This window comes from Chelonoidis abingdonii, chromosome 14, assembly GCF_003597395.2.
Source record: "Chelonoidis abingdonii isolate Lonesome George chromosome 14, CheloAbing_2.0, whole genome shotgun sequence".
Lineage (NCBI taxonomy): Eukaryota > Metazoa > Chordata > Testudines > Testudinidae > Chelonoidis > Chelonoidis abingdonii.
The window spans coordinates 28,491,202-28,508,443 of NC_133782.1; the positions used below are offsets into that span (position 1 = coordinate 28,491,202).

The 17,242-nt window shown below is 51.0% G+C and overlaps 1 protein-coding gene and 1 long non-coding RNA gene across 4 annotated transcripts in view; one reads left to right on the forward strand and one right to left on the reverse strand.

The window, feature by feature from the left end:
- Window positions 1-877: 877 nt before the first annotated feature.
- Window positions 878-3,810, reverse strand: LOC116832533 (uncharacterized). Its single transcript, XR_004375475.1, has 2 exons — window positions 3,722-3,810; window positions 878-1,110 (listed from the first exon to the last, which is right to left on the reverse strand). It is a non-coding gene; the product is annotated as an uncharacterized LOC116832533 (long non-coding RNA).
- Window positions 3,811-3,876: 66 nt separating this feature from the next.
- E2F1 (E2F transcription factor 1) overlaps window positions 3,877-17,242 on the forward strand; it is a 259,410-nt gene continuing 246,044 nt past the window's right edge. For 2 of the 3 annotated variants that reach the window (XR_012657004.1, XM_032793322.2), the window contains exons 1-5: window positions 4,575-5,163; window positions 11,122-11,212; window positions 12,412-12,631; window positions 14,781-14,933; window positions 16,773-16,887. Coding sequence is in view for 2 of the 3 variants with exons in the window: in XM_032793322.2 (XP_032649213.1) it covers window positions 4,924-5,163; window positions 11,122-11,212; window positions 12,412-12,631; window positions 14,781-14,933; window positions 16,773-16,887 (819 nt within the window). In the remaining variant the exon portion in view is untranslated. Of the gene's footprint in view, window positions 3,955-4,574; window positions 5,164-11,121; window positions 11,213-12,411; window positions 12,632-14,780; window positions 14,934-16,772; window positions 16,888-17,242 lie in introns of those variants that run through there. The other variant, XM_032793323.2, reaches the window with a different exon arrangement.

Sequence of the window (17,242 nt, forward strand, 5' to 3'; positions counted from 1 at the left end):
TTCGTGGGACTTTTCCTGTCTACCTGGCCAGTGCATCTGAGTTGAGAGCGCTGTCCAGAGCAGTCACAATGGAGCACTTTGGGATAGCTCCTGGAGGCCAATACCATTGAATTGCGTCCGCACTATCCCAGATTCGACCCGGCAAGGCTGATTTCAATGCTAATCCCCTCATCGGAGGTGGAGTAAAGAAATCGATTTTAAGAGCCCTTTAAGCTGAAAACAAGGGCTTTGTCGTGTGGATGGGTATAGGGTTAAATCGAGGTAACGCTGCTAAATTTGACCTAAAATCATAGTGTAGACCAGGCCTCAATCTCTCCTGTTGAAACTTTTCCACTTTGGGTAAAGAATTAACTAATTGTAGGAGCAGGGCAACTGGGCCCTGGGTCTCCCACCTTCCTCCCATGGGGCACCCTAACCCCCAGACTACAGATTCATTCTCTCTCTGCCTCAATGACACCAAAGTCCCTTTGTGGATCTGGGACTCAACTGCACACATATAAAATGGGCATAATAGCTGCGCCCTAGCTTGCAAGAGTGCTGGGTAAATGAATGCATTAAATATTGAGAGGAACTCTGATACTGTGGTGATGGGGCCTGGTTAGTACCATGGATTGATTCAGTGAGCAGGGCTCTTTGGTGTGTGTAGGTCTGCATCCCTCCAGTTAGTATCTAGGAACAAAAGAGTAGCTGTAACTTCAGATCATGCATCTAGCCCAGTGTTAGTCTCCAGTAACAGCCAATGCCGGATGCTTCACAGGAAAGGTAAACAAAAAACCCACAGACAAACAAAACGAAGCTCAACAGCTGACAGTGCCTAAAGCCAATTGTGGTGCAAAAGGGGGTGGTCCTGCAAGTGATCTGTTGGGGCCCCAACAGATGAGATTTAATGGTTTTATTTTACCCTGCAAAGCTACAAATGTTACGAACATTGCAGAATCAAGGGGCAAGTTTATCTTCTCCCCATGGTGTGGAAAGGGAGAGGAAGGAGGTTCATTTTGCCTTGATATAGACACAAAGGAGGTGCAGAGATGGGATTCGTTTCCATCCATCACAGCAGTGCAAGGAAGACAGGAAAGGGGCAGGTTCATCTTCCCTCTGTGACCTTAAAGACTGAGAACAGGAATATACAATTATTCCTTCCTCCCTCCCTATTTTCATGCCCGAGTTTGCTGCAGTTGCAGTTTGGGATTCATTCACTCATTAGTGTGGATTTTCTTTGCAATGTTATAATTCATAAAAATCCCAGATAACTTGCACAGCTGCCTCTCATGTACAATTACAGCTCCCTTTGTGCAACGACAAGGCAGTGCGTTGTTAAAAAGACACTGCCCCCATTTCCCTGGGTCTGCTGCTCTGTCTGTCCCAGAGGTTAAGCGGCTCTGCTCACCCTGAATGAACTGCCACATGGATTTGAAAATAAACTTTTTAATTCCACTTGGCGTTTCTGAGCTTCCTGCTGCTGGATCTGTCTGGCTGGGGAAATGACATCTTTTGTGGCACTAGCAGCAACAGCTGGTGCACCAGCTGTGCCCCAAAACTGCATATTCAGATCACTGTAAGAAAGCTACAGAGCCTCCTGCAGGAAAGGAGATGCACTCTTGCCATTCCACTTTGCCCTAGTTTTTCCCATATGGAAAAAACATTAATTAGTGTGCATACATCTGGTCTAACCGTTGCCTGTTCTTTGCTGTAGCCAAATCCTGCAATATCTGCAGAGAATTTGTCCTCTAGCATTTACATAGCACATTGCAAATTGTAATTCAACTGCCTCACACCCCTTGAGGTAGGGAAGTGTTGCTATGCCTCCTTTATTGCTGAGGTAATTGAGACAAAGGGAGGTTAAGCGACTTGTCAAAGGCCACAGAGTAAGTCACTGGTATGGCTAGGATTAAGAATCCCTCTAAGACCCAGCTCTGTGCTCAGTCCACTAGACCACACCAGCTCTCCTTCCGTTGCATTATTTCCACCACGAAAGTGCTGAGCAGAGTCCTAAAGCATGAAGCCTGTTATGCAAGAACAGGGGAACTGCATAGGCTCTATTCTAGACCAGCAGTCCAGGAATTAACTCATCTGCCTCCCACATCCTAGCCATGGAAAAGGTTGGAGTTAAAGAGGCAGGGCTCCAGCCTAAGGGCTCGGGCAGGAGCGAAGGGCCAAGACTGAAGCCTTTCTTGGTAGTAAGTGAGTGGGCAAGTGGCAAGCTGCTCTGCCTGCAGTGTTCAAATACAGCTCCTGAAGCACATTGTGACATGGCTTAACGTGCTGTCATGCACGAGCCTTAGCTAAATTAGAACCTGTCTGAGCTTAGATTGGACTCCACCCTGGCCAGCTGACTTGTTAGGAGCCAGATTTCAAACACAGCTCCCTTCTCTGTGCAGATGGGGCACGGCTCCAGCTCACAGCGGTAAGGCTGGTTTTGTTTTAACCCAACTGGCTTTTCTTGTGTTTGCATCAAAACCCTTCCTTGTTTGCAATCAGGCAGCAGGTGCAGTTGACTGTTCGCTGTGTGACAGCACAGTCCTTACAAAGTTTAGAAACCTACTTTACCTCTGCATTTTCCAACCCCATGTTCTTGGTCCTGAGTGGTCTTTAGTGCAGGTGTCACTGTATTAACTAGGGCACTGCCCTCCCAAAGTGCTGTCAGGGCTCTGTAATGCACTCGGGCCTCCAACAATGGACAAGCCTCTCTGCCAACAGCCCACTTCAGTGCACGCCTAAGGTTTCAAGTACAATCTTGCTCAGCCTGTAGTTAAGATCTCTGTCTACTAGACAAGCTAGTTTTACGGCTTCCTTCGTCCTCCTCTTCCTGAGTTAGCCATGAACCAGTACCCCCAGCTAGTGACAGAGGCTCATTATGCTGGTGGTGTGTGGGTTCCTCTTTCAGATGAGAGAGAAGATGGGGATTCTGACCACTGATGGTCAGTAAAGATCCTATGGTGCTTTTTGCAGAAGTGGGGGTGAACCCTCCTACCTTAGTCATATTCCAATTCTGATTATTACATTTTGTCTCCTTAAAATCACCTTTGCAGTCTGTCAAAGACAGTATTTTTTCACTTTTCCTCTTAAATTCTCATGTAGTGTGGCTGTGCACTATCAAATAGCTGCCATGTTCCATACCAGAGGCAACCGTGTTCCAGTAGTGGTTAAAATGAGTCTGGCCTGCATTTTATAAAACACTTTGGGATTCTTTCACGTATAAGCCTTTATGTCTCTATAAGTTATTGCAATTCCAGGGAAGGCACAATTCATAAATATGCTTTCTAGTAATTTCTGTTTGAATTTAGCCTTCTCACTAAACAGCTTATCAGCTTCCTACACATTGGCAGGCACATGGAGGGAATATTGCTATCTGTGCCATGTTTTGTGGGTGTATCACCCGAGCCCAGTGCATATTTACAGATATTAAAGGAGTTTGCTGTTATCTTTCTCCTACTCTGCCTTTTCAACTCTAGCATGTCACCTGCTGTTTAATACATATTTCATAGAGGCACAAGCACAGAATAGTCAACGTATCTCTGATTTTCTTACCACTTAATCCTTGGGAAAGGAGATTCTGAAGTGTGGCCTCATAATTATGTGCTGGGCTCTGTCTCCGCCAACATCATGGATTAAGCCAGGAATTGCCAGTGCTAAAAGCTTGCCACGCTCTCAAGCTGAACACTATCTACAATGCACGTTCTCTTTGAATTGGGCCCAGAGTGGAGACACAAGACACACTAACCAGGGGGACAGAATTAGAGCAAGGGGCTGGTCATCGGGACAGCAGGGCCACAGTCCCAGCTCGGCCACCCATCTGTGTTGGGCAACCACACCACTTCGCTGGGCCTTCGTCTCTGCAGGTGTGTCAGGTGGAGATAATCCCCACCTCCGGGGCGTTGGGAAGGCGGATTCATGTTCCTAAAAGTTCTTTGGCAGCCGAGGCTGTTCAGCTTTTTGCAATGGAAAAAGCTACATGTATTTGTGGACAAACGCCCTGAGCGGATCAATGCACTTGACGTCCTGGGCCGTCTGTCCCTGCTTGACCCCGCTCTGCACGGCCAGCCAGCGTGGGGGGGGAGCCTGCAGCGCCATGGGGACAGATGGGGAGACGGGTGCGATGAGGGGCGGGGACCAGCGCGGACACGGGGGGAGGGGAACGATCCCGGGGGCGCAGGGAGCGGGTGAGACACCATCACCCCAGAGCCGCTCCAAGCCGGGCCCAGCCCCACGGCTCTCACCAGCCGGCACCCACCGCCTCTTGCCCACGCCGCTGCCCAGCGCAGCGTCCCCCAGCTCCGCGCTGATTGGCCGCACTCCGCCCCCTCCCGTCCGCGCAGCGGCTGCGATTGGGCGGCTGTCAGAACGTTTTCTTCGTCACCGCATCGCCTCACGGCCATCCGGGTCGTAGCCAATGGGAAGGCGAAGCTGGGCCTCAATCTGGGAACTGCGGCCAATGGAGAGGCGGCTCACCGCCGGCGTAGCCAATGGGAGCGCGGATGCGCCGCTCCGGCTGCTTTCGCGGCAAAAAGGATTTGGCGCGCAAAGGCGTGCGGGGCTGGACCAGCTGGGGACAATACCCGGGGCCGGGCCGGGGCGCGGGCAGCCGAGGGACCCCCAGCGGGGCGAGCAGCGGGCCCGGCGCTAGCCTCGCTCTGTGCCCTGCGGCGGCCCCAGGCCTAGGCGAGGGTTGAAGCTCCGGGTGCTGTCTTGGTGCCCTTCGCTCCGGACCCCGCCGCCGCCCCGGCTGGCTGCGCGTCCTCGGGCCTCGGCCCTCCCTGAGTATGGGACGCGCGTCCCGGGGCCAGCCCCGTCTCTTGCCGCGGGCCGCCGCCCCGCGGCCCAGGGCCATGGCCCTCTGAGCCGGCGCGGGGAGGGGAGCAGGGCCGGGCGCGTCCCCCCACTCTCCGCCGAGCGCCGGGGATGTGAGCGCCCGCCGCCCGGACCATGTCTCTGGAGGGCCTGGGGGTGGCCCCGGACGGCAGCGCCTGCGTGGCCGACTTCGAGGCTCTGCTGGGGGCCGCCGGGGGCCTCCACGTGATGGAGCAGCAGATTGTGATCATCTCCACGCCGGACGCGCTCCCCACGCCTGAAGCGGAGAGCGAGGCCGAGCTGCTGCTCTTCGCCACCCCGCAGGCCCCCCGGCCGGGCCCGGCGGCGCAGAGACCGGCGCTGGGACGCCCACCGGTAACGCCACGTTAGCGCTCTCGTGTGCAGCTCGGTACCAGCGCTCCTTCCCCCCAGGGGATCTTCAGGCGCCCGGAGCTGGGCGGGCTTGGTCGGCTGAAAATCAGGCCCTTTGCTACCCGGGGAGCACGCGTGTTCTTTCTACGCGTGTGTTGCCTTCCTCCCTCCGCGTCACTGCTAAAATTGTGTGTGTGGTGAAACGTGGCAGCTTTGTCACAGCACAGGCCAGAGGCTCCCCTGATGGTGCTCTAAAGAGCCCCGGAAATAAAACAAAGAAAGGAAATGGAGAGAGACTTTGCGTCAGTGCAGGGTAATCCAAGAAGGCAGATGTAATAGCCTAATTTCCCCCCATACTGTGGTCATTGGCTCTACCCTCATGAAAATAAACTGCCCTGGGGACTTTAGTGGGCCACCTGTGGCCAGGGCTTCAGTTTTACAGGTCATTGAAAGAGAGGGCGCTTCTTGCATTCAGCTCTCCTAGGCACAGCCCTCTCTGGGGCTAGATAAGGCAGATAGCTGGCCTTGGTGTGGCTGCTGCTCTTGGTCTTCCGGCTTCATGTGATAAAGCTCCCGAGTGAGGGAAGAACCGAACCGGCACTACTATGTGAGTGAGGCCTGACATGGGATTGGTTTGCTTGTACAGTATTCTGAGTGTGTTCCTGATTCAGCATTTCTGTTGTTAATCGTTTACTGGGCTAAGTAGTGAGGTGGAACAAGTTGAAATGGGAAGGCCCAGATGGGATATGGGAAGTCTGATTCTGAAATATTAGCTGTTAGCTAGCATATGGGAGTGATAAACCCTGGTACAGTGAAGAGAAATGATAACTGCTCATGAAAATATGCAAATAAATTAATTGGGAGAGGGTGTGCTGTGAGTGTGGACATACACCAGTCATCAAAATGTCTCAAAGCTCCACTTCAGAACTAAATCGATTGAGTGGATTCTGTCTCTACACAATTCTCAGATTGTTCTCAGATCTCATTTTGTTGTGATGACCCTTTAATGTCCGTGGCAGCAGTCCGCAGTCTTATAAATGCAGAGCTTAATTTCCTGCTTTTGGATATTAAAACTAGAGTCTTGAAAAATTCTGCTTGTCCAGTGTGGGAGTGTATAAATACACAGTCAGGTATGTAACTTCTAAATAATTATTAGGATAAGCTGTGGCAAGCAGGCATTGTCTTCTACAGCATCCGCACAAGAGGGCCTTCATTGTCATTGGAGCCGCTGGATGCTACTCTAATGTAACAAATACAGACTGTGCTATGAAATATGCAGGGCTGACCCATGCAGACACCCATTGTCTTCAGTGGGCCTCCAAACAGGAGTCTGTCCTTGCCTTGTTAGACCCTGCTTTTGCATCAAGACCTGCAAGGATGAACCAGCAGAGCCTTTCCTTTCTTATGGTTTCCTGAATTGTTTTCATAAGGTTGATTTAGACACTTAAATGACTCATACTAGCACCTGCAATTAGACTGAGGCTAAAGCAACAAGAGCTTGCAGTTCTATTAGGGCATGATGAAGCAGATCATTGTGTGGGATCCTTGTTTACTTGTGCAATTTTAAGATGGAGTTTTAAGCCATCATCTGGCATTGGCCTTGTCTAGTGAATGGATCTGTCCCAGCATAAAATTCCCATGCTTCTAGTTCAGTAGAGATGGGGGGGTTGGGGGGATTGAGGGAGGAAAAGACTGCAACATGCTTTGCTAGTTAAACATGCCATCTTCCAGAGGCTTCTCACTGTAGTTTGAGGGGCTTGCAGTGGTCAGCAGCATTTCAGCTGATCCTTTGTTTTAACTGTTGGGTCAGGAATCCATAAAGAGTTTTCTCTGTCTGGTGTCTCCCTGCTTATGGGAAGTGGGTGGTTGGGATGGAAAGGAATGATTGGTCCTCTGTGCTGTTGTGATGGAAGTGTTGCTGGTTTGTGTGGTTGGACTGCCGCTTCAAGGAGGATCCTTGTTTTTGAAACCCCAAAACATGAGCTGCATTTCTCCCAGCTGTTTGCAAAGTGCTTGTTTCAGAGGAAGCTCCTATCAGTCTCTGATTCTTTAATAAGCAATGAGCAGCCTGGTGCACATAGGCTGTTCTGCACCAGCAGCTCTGGCGGGGCTGCAGCCTGGTGCCTGCGGGTGGTGAAACTCTGAACACCTTAGCGTGCATGACCAAAGGGGGCAGAACTCTTGTTTTCAGCTCCCATGGGTGCTTCCCAGCTGTGCACTGGGATTTAGGTATCTTAACCTGACCATTAGCTGTCTAGGTTAGTGAGTAACCACTCACTCCCTGATCGCTTAAGTTGAGATGCTTCCCACCACGTACGTGTCAGTAGGCCTTTGAGTTGGAGGGAGTTGTCTAATCCGTCTGTTTCTGTACTGTCAGGCTGTTCCCCTCTAGTAATAAAATAGGCCTCAATTACTGAGTCTCCTTCCCAAATGGCTCCTTCATGAGCTAGATCATCTTGCGCTGAATGAGGGTAGAGGTGTGTACAGTCACAATGTACAAAGTTTTAAAGTTCTCATGAACCATCAACTTCTCCTGACTGCCCATGTGGTCCCAGGCAGTTAGCTGGAGCGCTGGTCTGAGCTGGAGCTTTGCCTGTTGGCACAACTGGATGATCGAGTCAGGTGCTCCACTTGGGGCTATCCTGGAAAGCTTCGACCTCATAGAATATCAGGGTTGGAAGAGACCTCAGGAGATCATCTAGTCCAACCCCCTGCTCAAAACAGGTAAATCATCCCAGCCAGGGCTTTGTCAAGCTGGGCCTTAAAAACCTCTAAGGGTGGAGATTCCACCACCTCCTAAGTAACCAATTCCAGTGCTACACCGTCGTCCTAGTGAAATATTTTTTCGTAATAACCAACCTAGGCCTCCCCCACTGCAACTTGAGACCATTGCTCCTCGTTCTGTCATCTGCCATCACTGAGAACAGCCAAGCTCCATCCTCTTTGGAACCCCCCTTCAGGTAGTTGAAGGCTGTTTATCAAATCCCCCCTTGCTCTTCTCTTCTGCAGACTAAATAAGCCCAATTCCCTCAGCCTCTCCTCATGAATCATATGCCCCAGACCCCTAATTGTTTTTGTTGCCCTCCACTGGACTCTTTCCAATTTGTTCACATCCATTCTGTAGTGGGGGGGCCCAAAACTCGATGCAGTTTTCCAGATGTGGCCTCACTAGTGCCGAATAGAGGGGAATAATCACTTCTCAATCTGCTGGCAGTGCTCCCACTAATGCAGCCCAATATGCCATTAGGTGTCTTGGCAACAAGGGCGCACTGTTGTCTCATATCCAGCTTCTTGTGCACTGTAATCCCCAGGTCCTTTCCACCAGTTGGTTTGTAGCTTATATCCTTGTTTGTGGCAAGTGAGTTGGGTACTAGTTAAAGACCCAAGCTCCCTACTTCCGCTAACAAATCCCATCCCATTAGTAACTGAGTGCAGGGCCTGAATAAGGCACCCAATGAAATACATGCAGATGAGGGCCCATAGATAATGCTGTCTTGTGTCTGTACCTTTGTGAATTACGTGAAAGGAAAGGGATTGTGTTATGACAGAATTGCAGAAAATGTTGTTGGCTGCAAGGTGGGTGACTCAGACTGGGCGTTTGCAGTACGATGAGTTATAAAAACGTTGAACACTCATGGCAGCTTGCTCTTATAAATGCTGTTCACATGAAGCAAGTGGGTGAATGTCTCCCAGTCCTATTTTGTTTTTCTTCTTCTGGGGCATATCTGCTTAGCAAGGATTCCTTGGCTTTGAAGTGTTCCCAAATGGCTGATGGCAGGAATCCTTCAGCAGCTTCCTGAGGCATTGGAGGAATAGTGCATCCTTCAGATGTGCTTAGAAGACAGTGTCATGTCTTTTTAATTGGATCCCTCTAAACTCTAGCACACGGAAAATGCTTTTGGTCTCTAGCTTAGTGTTCCCCCACAGCACTGAAAATGTAAAACTAGGGCAAGCGAGAAGGGCAGCTCCTCACCCCAAACCGCCTGCCAGTTCCGCATTGAACTCTCATCAGAGGCAACCTGAGACCAAACTGAAAGACGGATTTATGATGAAGTATTTTAATAGCGCCAGTGCTTAATTTGTAATGAAAGAGATGCCGAGGCTCAAGCTGGGCAGCCGGAAAACAGCAGCTGCTGGCCGGGCACCCAGCCCTGACGGCAGTGCTGCCAGCAGCAGCAGTGCAGAAGTAAGGATGGTATGGTATGGTATTACCAACTTACTTCTGTGCTGCTGCTGGCAGTGGTGCTTCCTTCAGAGCTGGGCGGCTGCTGGCTGGAAGCCCAGAGATGCTAGGGCTATGAACTGCCAAGCCCAGAGGTGCCAGGGCTCAGCGTTGGCAAGCCCTGGCACAAATTAAACACTTAATAGTGCTCATCACCAGAGTGTCAGAGGAAGGGGAAGGGGAGTCCAGAAATGGTCGAGATGATGGGATGAAGGTTTGCTGAATGCCCAGTTCACATATGGCACTTGGGTGCTATGGTGATGGGTGCTGAAGCTATACCTGTTACTGGCTATGTAACCAGCATACTGTTCTAAGGGCTGATATCAAGCCCTAAGGTGATCACATGGAGTCAGAAAAGCATCCTTGCAGCCCCTCTGGGGGCTTTCACGTCTCAGCGCTGAGCACCAGAGAGACAGGCTGCTGAGTCAGGTGGCCCCTGTGTGTCCAGGGTGCCTTAAGTTTTTGAGCATGGAATGAGTTGTGGAAGCTTACAGCAAGGAGGCCTGTGCCATGTAGTTAAGAAACAGTGCTGGAGCCCTGACAAAGGATTTCCAGAACCAGGGCAGGGGGAGGCCCTGAGAGGGGGAAAGGGAGGAACTTGGAGGAATATGGGAGGGGCAGTAGCGGAGGCCTGAGGGAGCAGGGAATGACTCCCCTCAGGATCTATCCCATCCTTATCTGCTTGGCTTCGGTTCACCATGGGGTGGGGGGTTAGCTGTTTGGTCAGCCCTGCTGACCAACTCCCAACATTGCTCAGCTTCAGCTCTCCCCTGGATTCAGCGGCTCTGGCCCCATGTCCCTCTTGCCCATCCCAGTCCGCTCTGCAGCATCCCCGGCTCTCTCTGTGCTGACCTGGCTCCTGCTAGCTTGGAGGATGCTCTGCAGCCAGGGAGGGAAAGGAGCTGCCTGGCCCAGCACAGGTAGATGTGCAAGAATGCTGTTCTGGCTCTTAAAGGAAATGCTAGAACACCGTTCCAGCATAACCCACACAACTGTTAACAAACTATTACATGGCAGGCAGTGACCTTCATGGGAAAACAGTGTCTCTTAATGCACCGAGGCCAGCGACTGATTCCAGTACTCTCCCTGCCCTCCTAGGTTTTGCTCCTGCTCCACTCTTTGGCCTAGTTGGAGGGATTTCCCTTTGATTGGCTTTGCCTGTCTAAAAGGTTAAATGCCTGAAGTTCAAGACTCTTTATCTAAAAACCTTTGATCCTGCTCCAGGGGTTGGATCACTTGATGATTCTCTGTTCTGTTTATCCCTCTTGGGCACCTGGCATTGTCCTGCTGTCAGAAGACAGGATACTGGGCTAGATGGGCCTTTGGTCTGAGCCAGCATCGGCATTCTTATGTTTCTTTTGTTCTCACTGCTACTGGGGTGGTGGTGGTTTGGCTCCATAATCATAGAATCATAGATTATTAGGGTTGGAATGCAAAGTCTGGTGACACTTTGCAGTTAACATTTGCCATTAAATGCCGGCAAAGCCATTCTGGTCTATGCTGAGCCCACCAGCCCAGCTGCTGATCATGATGGTGGCTTCTGCAGTAGACACCTGCCCGCTGGGAACTTGGTTGAGACCAGACTCATATGGCAAAAGCCCAGTAGCTGACCGATGGCCATGACTTTCAGTTGGAAGTAATGTGGCTGGTGCTACTGTATCTCTGCTCCAGGGGTAACCTGCAGGGGGAGGTGATTTGTGGCATTCTTTCCCTTCACTAAGCCTTCCTTCTCTTTGCAGGTGAAGAGGAAGTTAGATCTGGAGACCGATCACCAGTACATAGCAGAGAGCATCCAGACATCCCGGGGCAAAGCGAAAAACCCTGTCAAAGGTACAGGTACCACTTTCTGCTGCTTCTACTCATGCAGTCCTTACCAGCCACTGCATCTCCCCTCCAAATGGCCTAATGGGGCTGAATCCCTAGCCGAGCTGAGCTATGATGGTTGGGACTGTGGGTCATGGAGTCCGTTGCCCTCTGGAGGAGATCAGGGGCCTTCAGTATTGCAGCATCTACCCCTTCTCCCACTGCAGCCTCTGACCTGCTCCATCCCTCTGTGCAGAGCCAGCTCTGGGACTTCCTCAGCTGCCCCAACTCTACTAAAGGGTGGTGGGTGTAAATTCAAGCTTCTTGGGTGTTAAGTTCTGCTCTGCCAGCCCTTTTCTCACTGCTTTGGGCATAAATAGGCATGCCCTCAGCAGCTGAGTTCCTCTGCAGCCTGTTCCAGCTTGTGCTTTCCAGTAGCCTGTCCAGGAATCACGCTGTAGGTTTTTAGCAGTGCTTCACATATCTCTGGAATTGGGCTTGGGCTCTTGAGTTGTCTGGTGGTGATGACGGACTGCTTCACGCATTCTGGCCTGCCCCTTGAGGCTAGAGTACTTGGGAACCTCATGGGAGCATTTGTTTCATGCCATCATGTTATCCCACTGGCACCAGAATTAACACACTATGCAGAGCCTGTGATCGCAAGTCTTGCCTGGACAGACAAACTACTCAGATCTGTGCCAGGCTGCCCTGCAGAGGGGCTGGACTTCAGCAATGGTTGTGCAGCACATGGAGGCTAGAGATGCAACGCTCCATCTCAAGTGGGATGACAGGAATGTTGCTGATGGAACAGGTCTGGGCTTCAGTTGTTAAAGCAGTAACTGATTTGCCTATGGACATTGTCACAGGTGTCGAAAACTGGCTGAAGGACTGTAAGAAAAGGATTACAAAGGCAATGAGATTGCAGTATAGTGGGGTCAGTGCCCAGATATCAAGTGGAAATGATCCTCATTAATCTAGATGCATAGGGAGTAAAGGGGTTAAACCTGCAGATGCTGTCATCCCCCCCCGCCCCCCCCCCAAAAAGCTGTATAAATGGACCACAGTGAATCCTGATGTTAGAGTAAACACGGGAGCCCCCAAGACTGCATGCTGAGCCTCTTTCCAGTGGGTGCCAGGTGGGTGTGCTGAAGGAAGACTCCACTCACTGAGTTTTTGTGTTGTCACTTCTATATAAATCTGTAAGAAGCAACTTCAATTGCTCGCAGGTGTGAAATCTCCTGGGGAGAAGTCCCGCTATGAAACCTCTCTGAACCTGACCACCAAGCGTTTCTTGGAGCTGCTAAGCCAGTCACCAGATGGGGTGGTGGATCTCAACTGGGCAGCAGAGGTTCTGAAAGTCCAGAAGAGGCGGATCTACGACATCACCAATGTCCTGGAGGGCATTCAGCTAATCACCAAGAAATCCAAGAACAACATCCAGTGGCTGTACGTATGAGCACCAAGCTCTTTGTTGTGCCAGCATAGGTGTAACTGATTGAGGCTTTTTGAGCACATCTACATGGCAAGCAGAACCCATGGCAGCTATGGCACTAAAATGTGTAGACATTTGGGCTCAGGCTGGAGCTCAGACTCTGTAACCTAAGGAGCCGGTTGGGCTTAGCTTCAGAGCTCATGCTCCAGCCTGAATGTCTACACAGCAATTTTTAGCATTGCAGACTCGGGCTCATGCTGTAGCCCTGGGCTCTGAGGGTCATTGCCACAGTTTTCTGCTTGCCGTGTAGATATATCCTTAGGTTCCCTTTCATGCTCGGTATTCCCCAGCACTGGTCATTATGTGAGCTCAACTGGTGCAGTCCTCTAGAGCTGAGTCAGAGGCTAGAGGGTGCTAGATTCTCGCTGCATGTTTTGGCTGTACATTTAAATGCCCCAGGTGTACTGCCCTTACTGTGTTAAAAGTGCTTCCACTGGGATGCCAAAGTGTCTTTTTTTTCCCCTTTCCTCCAGTGAATTCTCTGGGAACTTCTCCCTGGGGATTTGGACTTCAGAAGGGGCTGGTTTTGTACATAACGCTACATTTTCTTGACCCATGAACAACCCTTTACTGTCCTCAAAGAGCTTCACAAACAAGCCTTGCAACTTCCTTGGGAGCTGAGCCGGCATCATTCCCGATTTACAGATGGGGAAACCGAAGCACAGGGAAATGAGTTGTCTAGGGTCACACAGGGAGTCTGTGACCAGAGTGGGAATTAAACCCAGTTCTGAGTTTCAGTCCAGCGCCTTAACCCTAAAGTTTCCTACATAAAATGCTCTTTAAAAAAAGCGTCCTAATTTGCATGAAATCAGAAATTTAAGTGCAATGGCAGAGTGATTAAGGCACTTGATTATGATGGTGAAGGTCCTGGGTTTGAGGCTTGCTCAGTCCCACACTGAAAGTTCACCCAGCTGCTGAACAGGAACCTGATCCATTGGGTTAGGGCAGTCAAAGGGGGGTCAGACATGAAGCTGGCCACATCGCGTCGCTATTGACTCTGACACGCTTTAACCGCGGTCAGCTAAATGAGCCAATGGCTATGGGTGATCTTCAACCAAAATGAGAATAAACTTACCTCACCCTGCCCCAAGAATGTTGTGGAGAAGCCCATTGGTCTGTATTTTAAAGTAATCGCTAAAGTCTGTTGCTTACAATAGTGGGTGCAGGGGCTTGAGCCCTCACCCCACAACACTGGAGAATGGCGTCCAAGCGTCCACCTGAATAATGCGCTGGGTGGAGCTCTGTGGGCAGTCCCAGTTCTGGGCACTGACTGTCCTACATCATGTGTTGCTGTTGTATTTGCACCTGCAGCATCTGAGTTTCAAGGATAGCTCCAGCCGGTCCCTTCTCAGGCTAATGTGGTCAGAGGTGTCAGGCCTACAAGGCTAGCAGGGTAGAGTCCATGGTGAATGTCCCCTAGTGACTGGCCGTGCAAGAGAGGAGGCTCCACCTGCTCCCCTGGGGTGAATGCTGTACTGAGGATAGCCTCTAGCGCTCTGCCACAGGGCTGGGCAGGGAAGGAGAGAATCACCCAAGAGGCTGTGGTGCATCCCCTCAGAATGCAAAGCTGCTGCCCCTTGGGAAGGCTGGTGCTTGCAGTGGTGGGTGTGGGAGACCCTGCACTTGGGTACATGGAGGGGGAAAGACACTGATACAGGAGGGAGTGTAGACCTGTGCTTTAGTGCAGGGCTGCACTTTCCTTTGTGCTGAGTGGTGCTTAGCACCTTGAGGGCTACTGAAAACAAATAGTGGCCATGGCCCTTGGGGTCAGACTAGCTAGAGCCCCTTCCCCAGTCCTCTGCCTTGACCTATCTGACTAGCACCAGATGGCCACGGTGGAGGTGGAATTCCCTGCCTCACCCTTCCCTGTTTCATGACTTCATTTCCTGGCTTGCCAGCTGACAAAGCAATTGAGGCTGCGCTCTCTGGCAACAAGTGTCTACGCGTGGGAGGGAACACCTCATGGGTGTGGTAAGGGGGCAGGTGGCTACAGATGGGTGTAATCCCCACACCTCCACTTGCTATGTAACAGAATGTTCTGCGGAGCAACTGCAATGGCAGCCTTGACCTGAACACGACTGACCTGAGTGTTCTGTTTCCTAGGGGCAGCCAGTCAGCTGTGGGGAACACCAGTAAGTACCAGTTGCTGGAGAAGGAAATCCGTGACCTTCAGGTAGCTGAGCAGCAGCTGGATGACCTCCTCCAGATGTGCACCGTCCAACTCAAGCTCCTCACTGAGGACCCTGAGAATCAGCAATATCCTTGTCTGAGTGGAGCTGTGGGAGCCGCTTTACTATATAGTGAGATCTGGGAGCTGCAATGCCTATTCTGCGTGGCTCTGTTCTAATAGCTTCACAACTACCAATCTGCAGGGTAGCCTCAAGGAGCTAAACATGCCAGGCTAAGGGGCAGTATCTTGTCTCTGTTGCCACCCTCTGAGCTGATGGAAAGCCCTGTACCTGGCAGATGGTTTTGACAGTTGATCTCAGGCTGGGCTACAGAGCCCATATCCCTAAGGAGCAGCAGTGTTGCGAGGGAGTTGTGTTCCTTGCTCCATGTAGCTGGGAGTATGCGCTCTAGTGGCAGTGAGGTCATTGCTTTGGCCGTAGTGTAGTCTCCACTGATCATTTTGTTCAAACCATACAGAGCTGCCTATTGTTGCAGTACAGGAGATACCAGCCGATTCCCAGCCTGCAGGGAATGGGTAACTTTATCCTTAAAGGGGGCAAGCTAAAAAGTGTCAGTGTCTGCATCTGTTACTGTGACCCCTGGTGCCAGACGTGGAGAAGGGCTTTAGAGTTCGGACTCCTTGTGGTTCATCCCACTGATTAGCTCTTGGGCATTTTGCTCAGCATGGGCAAATCCTTTCAGCTTTGCTTTCTGGTTCAGCAAGGTCTGGGCTGCGAACGCTGTGGGGGAGTCAAGTTGTTTGGCTCAAGCCAGAATTGATTATATCTAAATTTCTAGTTTTCATGGAAATGTTTCTGTTCATGTTGAGGTTTTGTAAAACTTATAGTAAATCAAAACATATGGGGCTGGATTCCTTCCATGTGCTGGCCAGTCTGCAGACAGGGTGTAGTTCCTTTAGGCTTGTGGCTCCGCTGGTGTGTTTGCATACTCCCTTGCAAACCACATATCACTTCTGCTCTTCTCTTTAACGGCTCACAACTGTTACATGTCCTGCGTGCTTTGCATGAGCCATGTTGCTTTTTTGTCATAAGCGGTCTGTGGGCTGTCATTTCTATGCAGTGAAGTCGTGACTATTAGTGAAGAATGGGAGGAGTGGTGAAGCCATTGCTCCAGGTCCTTAGCAAGTATCAGCTATTCAGAGACACATGGAAGATCGCTTCAGTTCAGCCTTTGTAGGCAACTAGCAGTGGGCATGCAGACATGCATTAATTCCCCATCTCCTTCTGCTACCTGTTTTCTCCTCTACTGTGCTGCCATTGTCAAGTTCATGACTGAAGCTGGGAACTGCAATGCACAAATGCTGCATCTAGGCCTCTGCGGATGCCAGTATTTTTAAATCACTAATCTCTTGCCCTAAATCAGGGCTGGGGGCTCAGGATTTGAGTGGCTTCTCGACCAGGTGTATCAGGCATCTGCCACCCTCACACAGCACAAATAATTCAGACAACTTTTGTCTCTTGCATGGCTGTGGAAAGGGGTTTATAGGCTTTGGACATGGCCACAGGGCTGGGGCTAAGTCCCCTTTCAGCTCAGATACTGTGTATGTGGAAATGCTGTAGTTACACAGTGGACAGCTGTAAGCACTGAGTAGAGCTTGGGATGGACACGCGTGAACATCTCTAACACTGGAGAGGTTTGTATGTTCCTGCCTTGAGTGCACTGTCAAACGCAAGTGCTTTGACCATCAGAAGTGTACCTCTGTCCCAATCACTGCACGCCCTTGAGTAAGTCACTGCCTGCGTGTTGGTGAGTTGAATGCTAGGCAGCTGCTTGTGGTTTGGCTCTGACAGTTCCCCAGCGCCTGAGTCCCGCTAGCTATTGTATCCGACTTGTAAAGCTATCTCTGGTCCATATGGAAGGGAACAACCACCAGCCTTCCAGTGAATACTCCTTGACTGAGCGCACCTCTGCTTATGTGACCTGCCAAGATCTTCGCAGCATCGCAGACCCCTCTGAACAAATGGTGATGGTGATAAAAGCCCCTCCAGAGACCCAGCTGCAAGTTTCAGACCCAGCAGAGGTAACTCCTCCCCCCCCATGCCACTTCCCATTGCAGCTCTTTGTGGTGCTGTGCCTGGGGCTGTCCTTCTGCAGCTGGCTATCCCATCTTGTCGCGTTGCTGCGCACAGGGCTCCCTCTTTGTAAGTGTCTGGATCAGCAGGGGAATAAAGCCTCCTGCCCCATGAACTGCTCACCTGACGCTAACCCCTCAACCTTGGCAGCCTGGGTGACTTCACCCTGCCTGCGTTTGTGCTGCTACTCCCGGCAGGGGCCCGAATTCCCTACGAGGGGTGGTCTCCTGAACTTAGCAGGCCATTACCCTTTGCTTAGTGGCTCACTCCCCCTTTGAGGGGCTGATGGAAACTGGCAGGTCT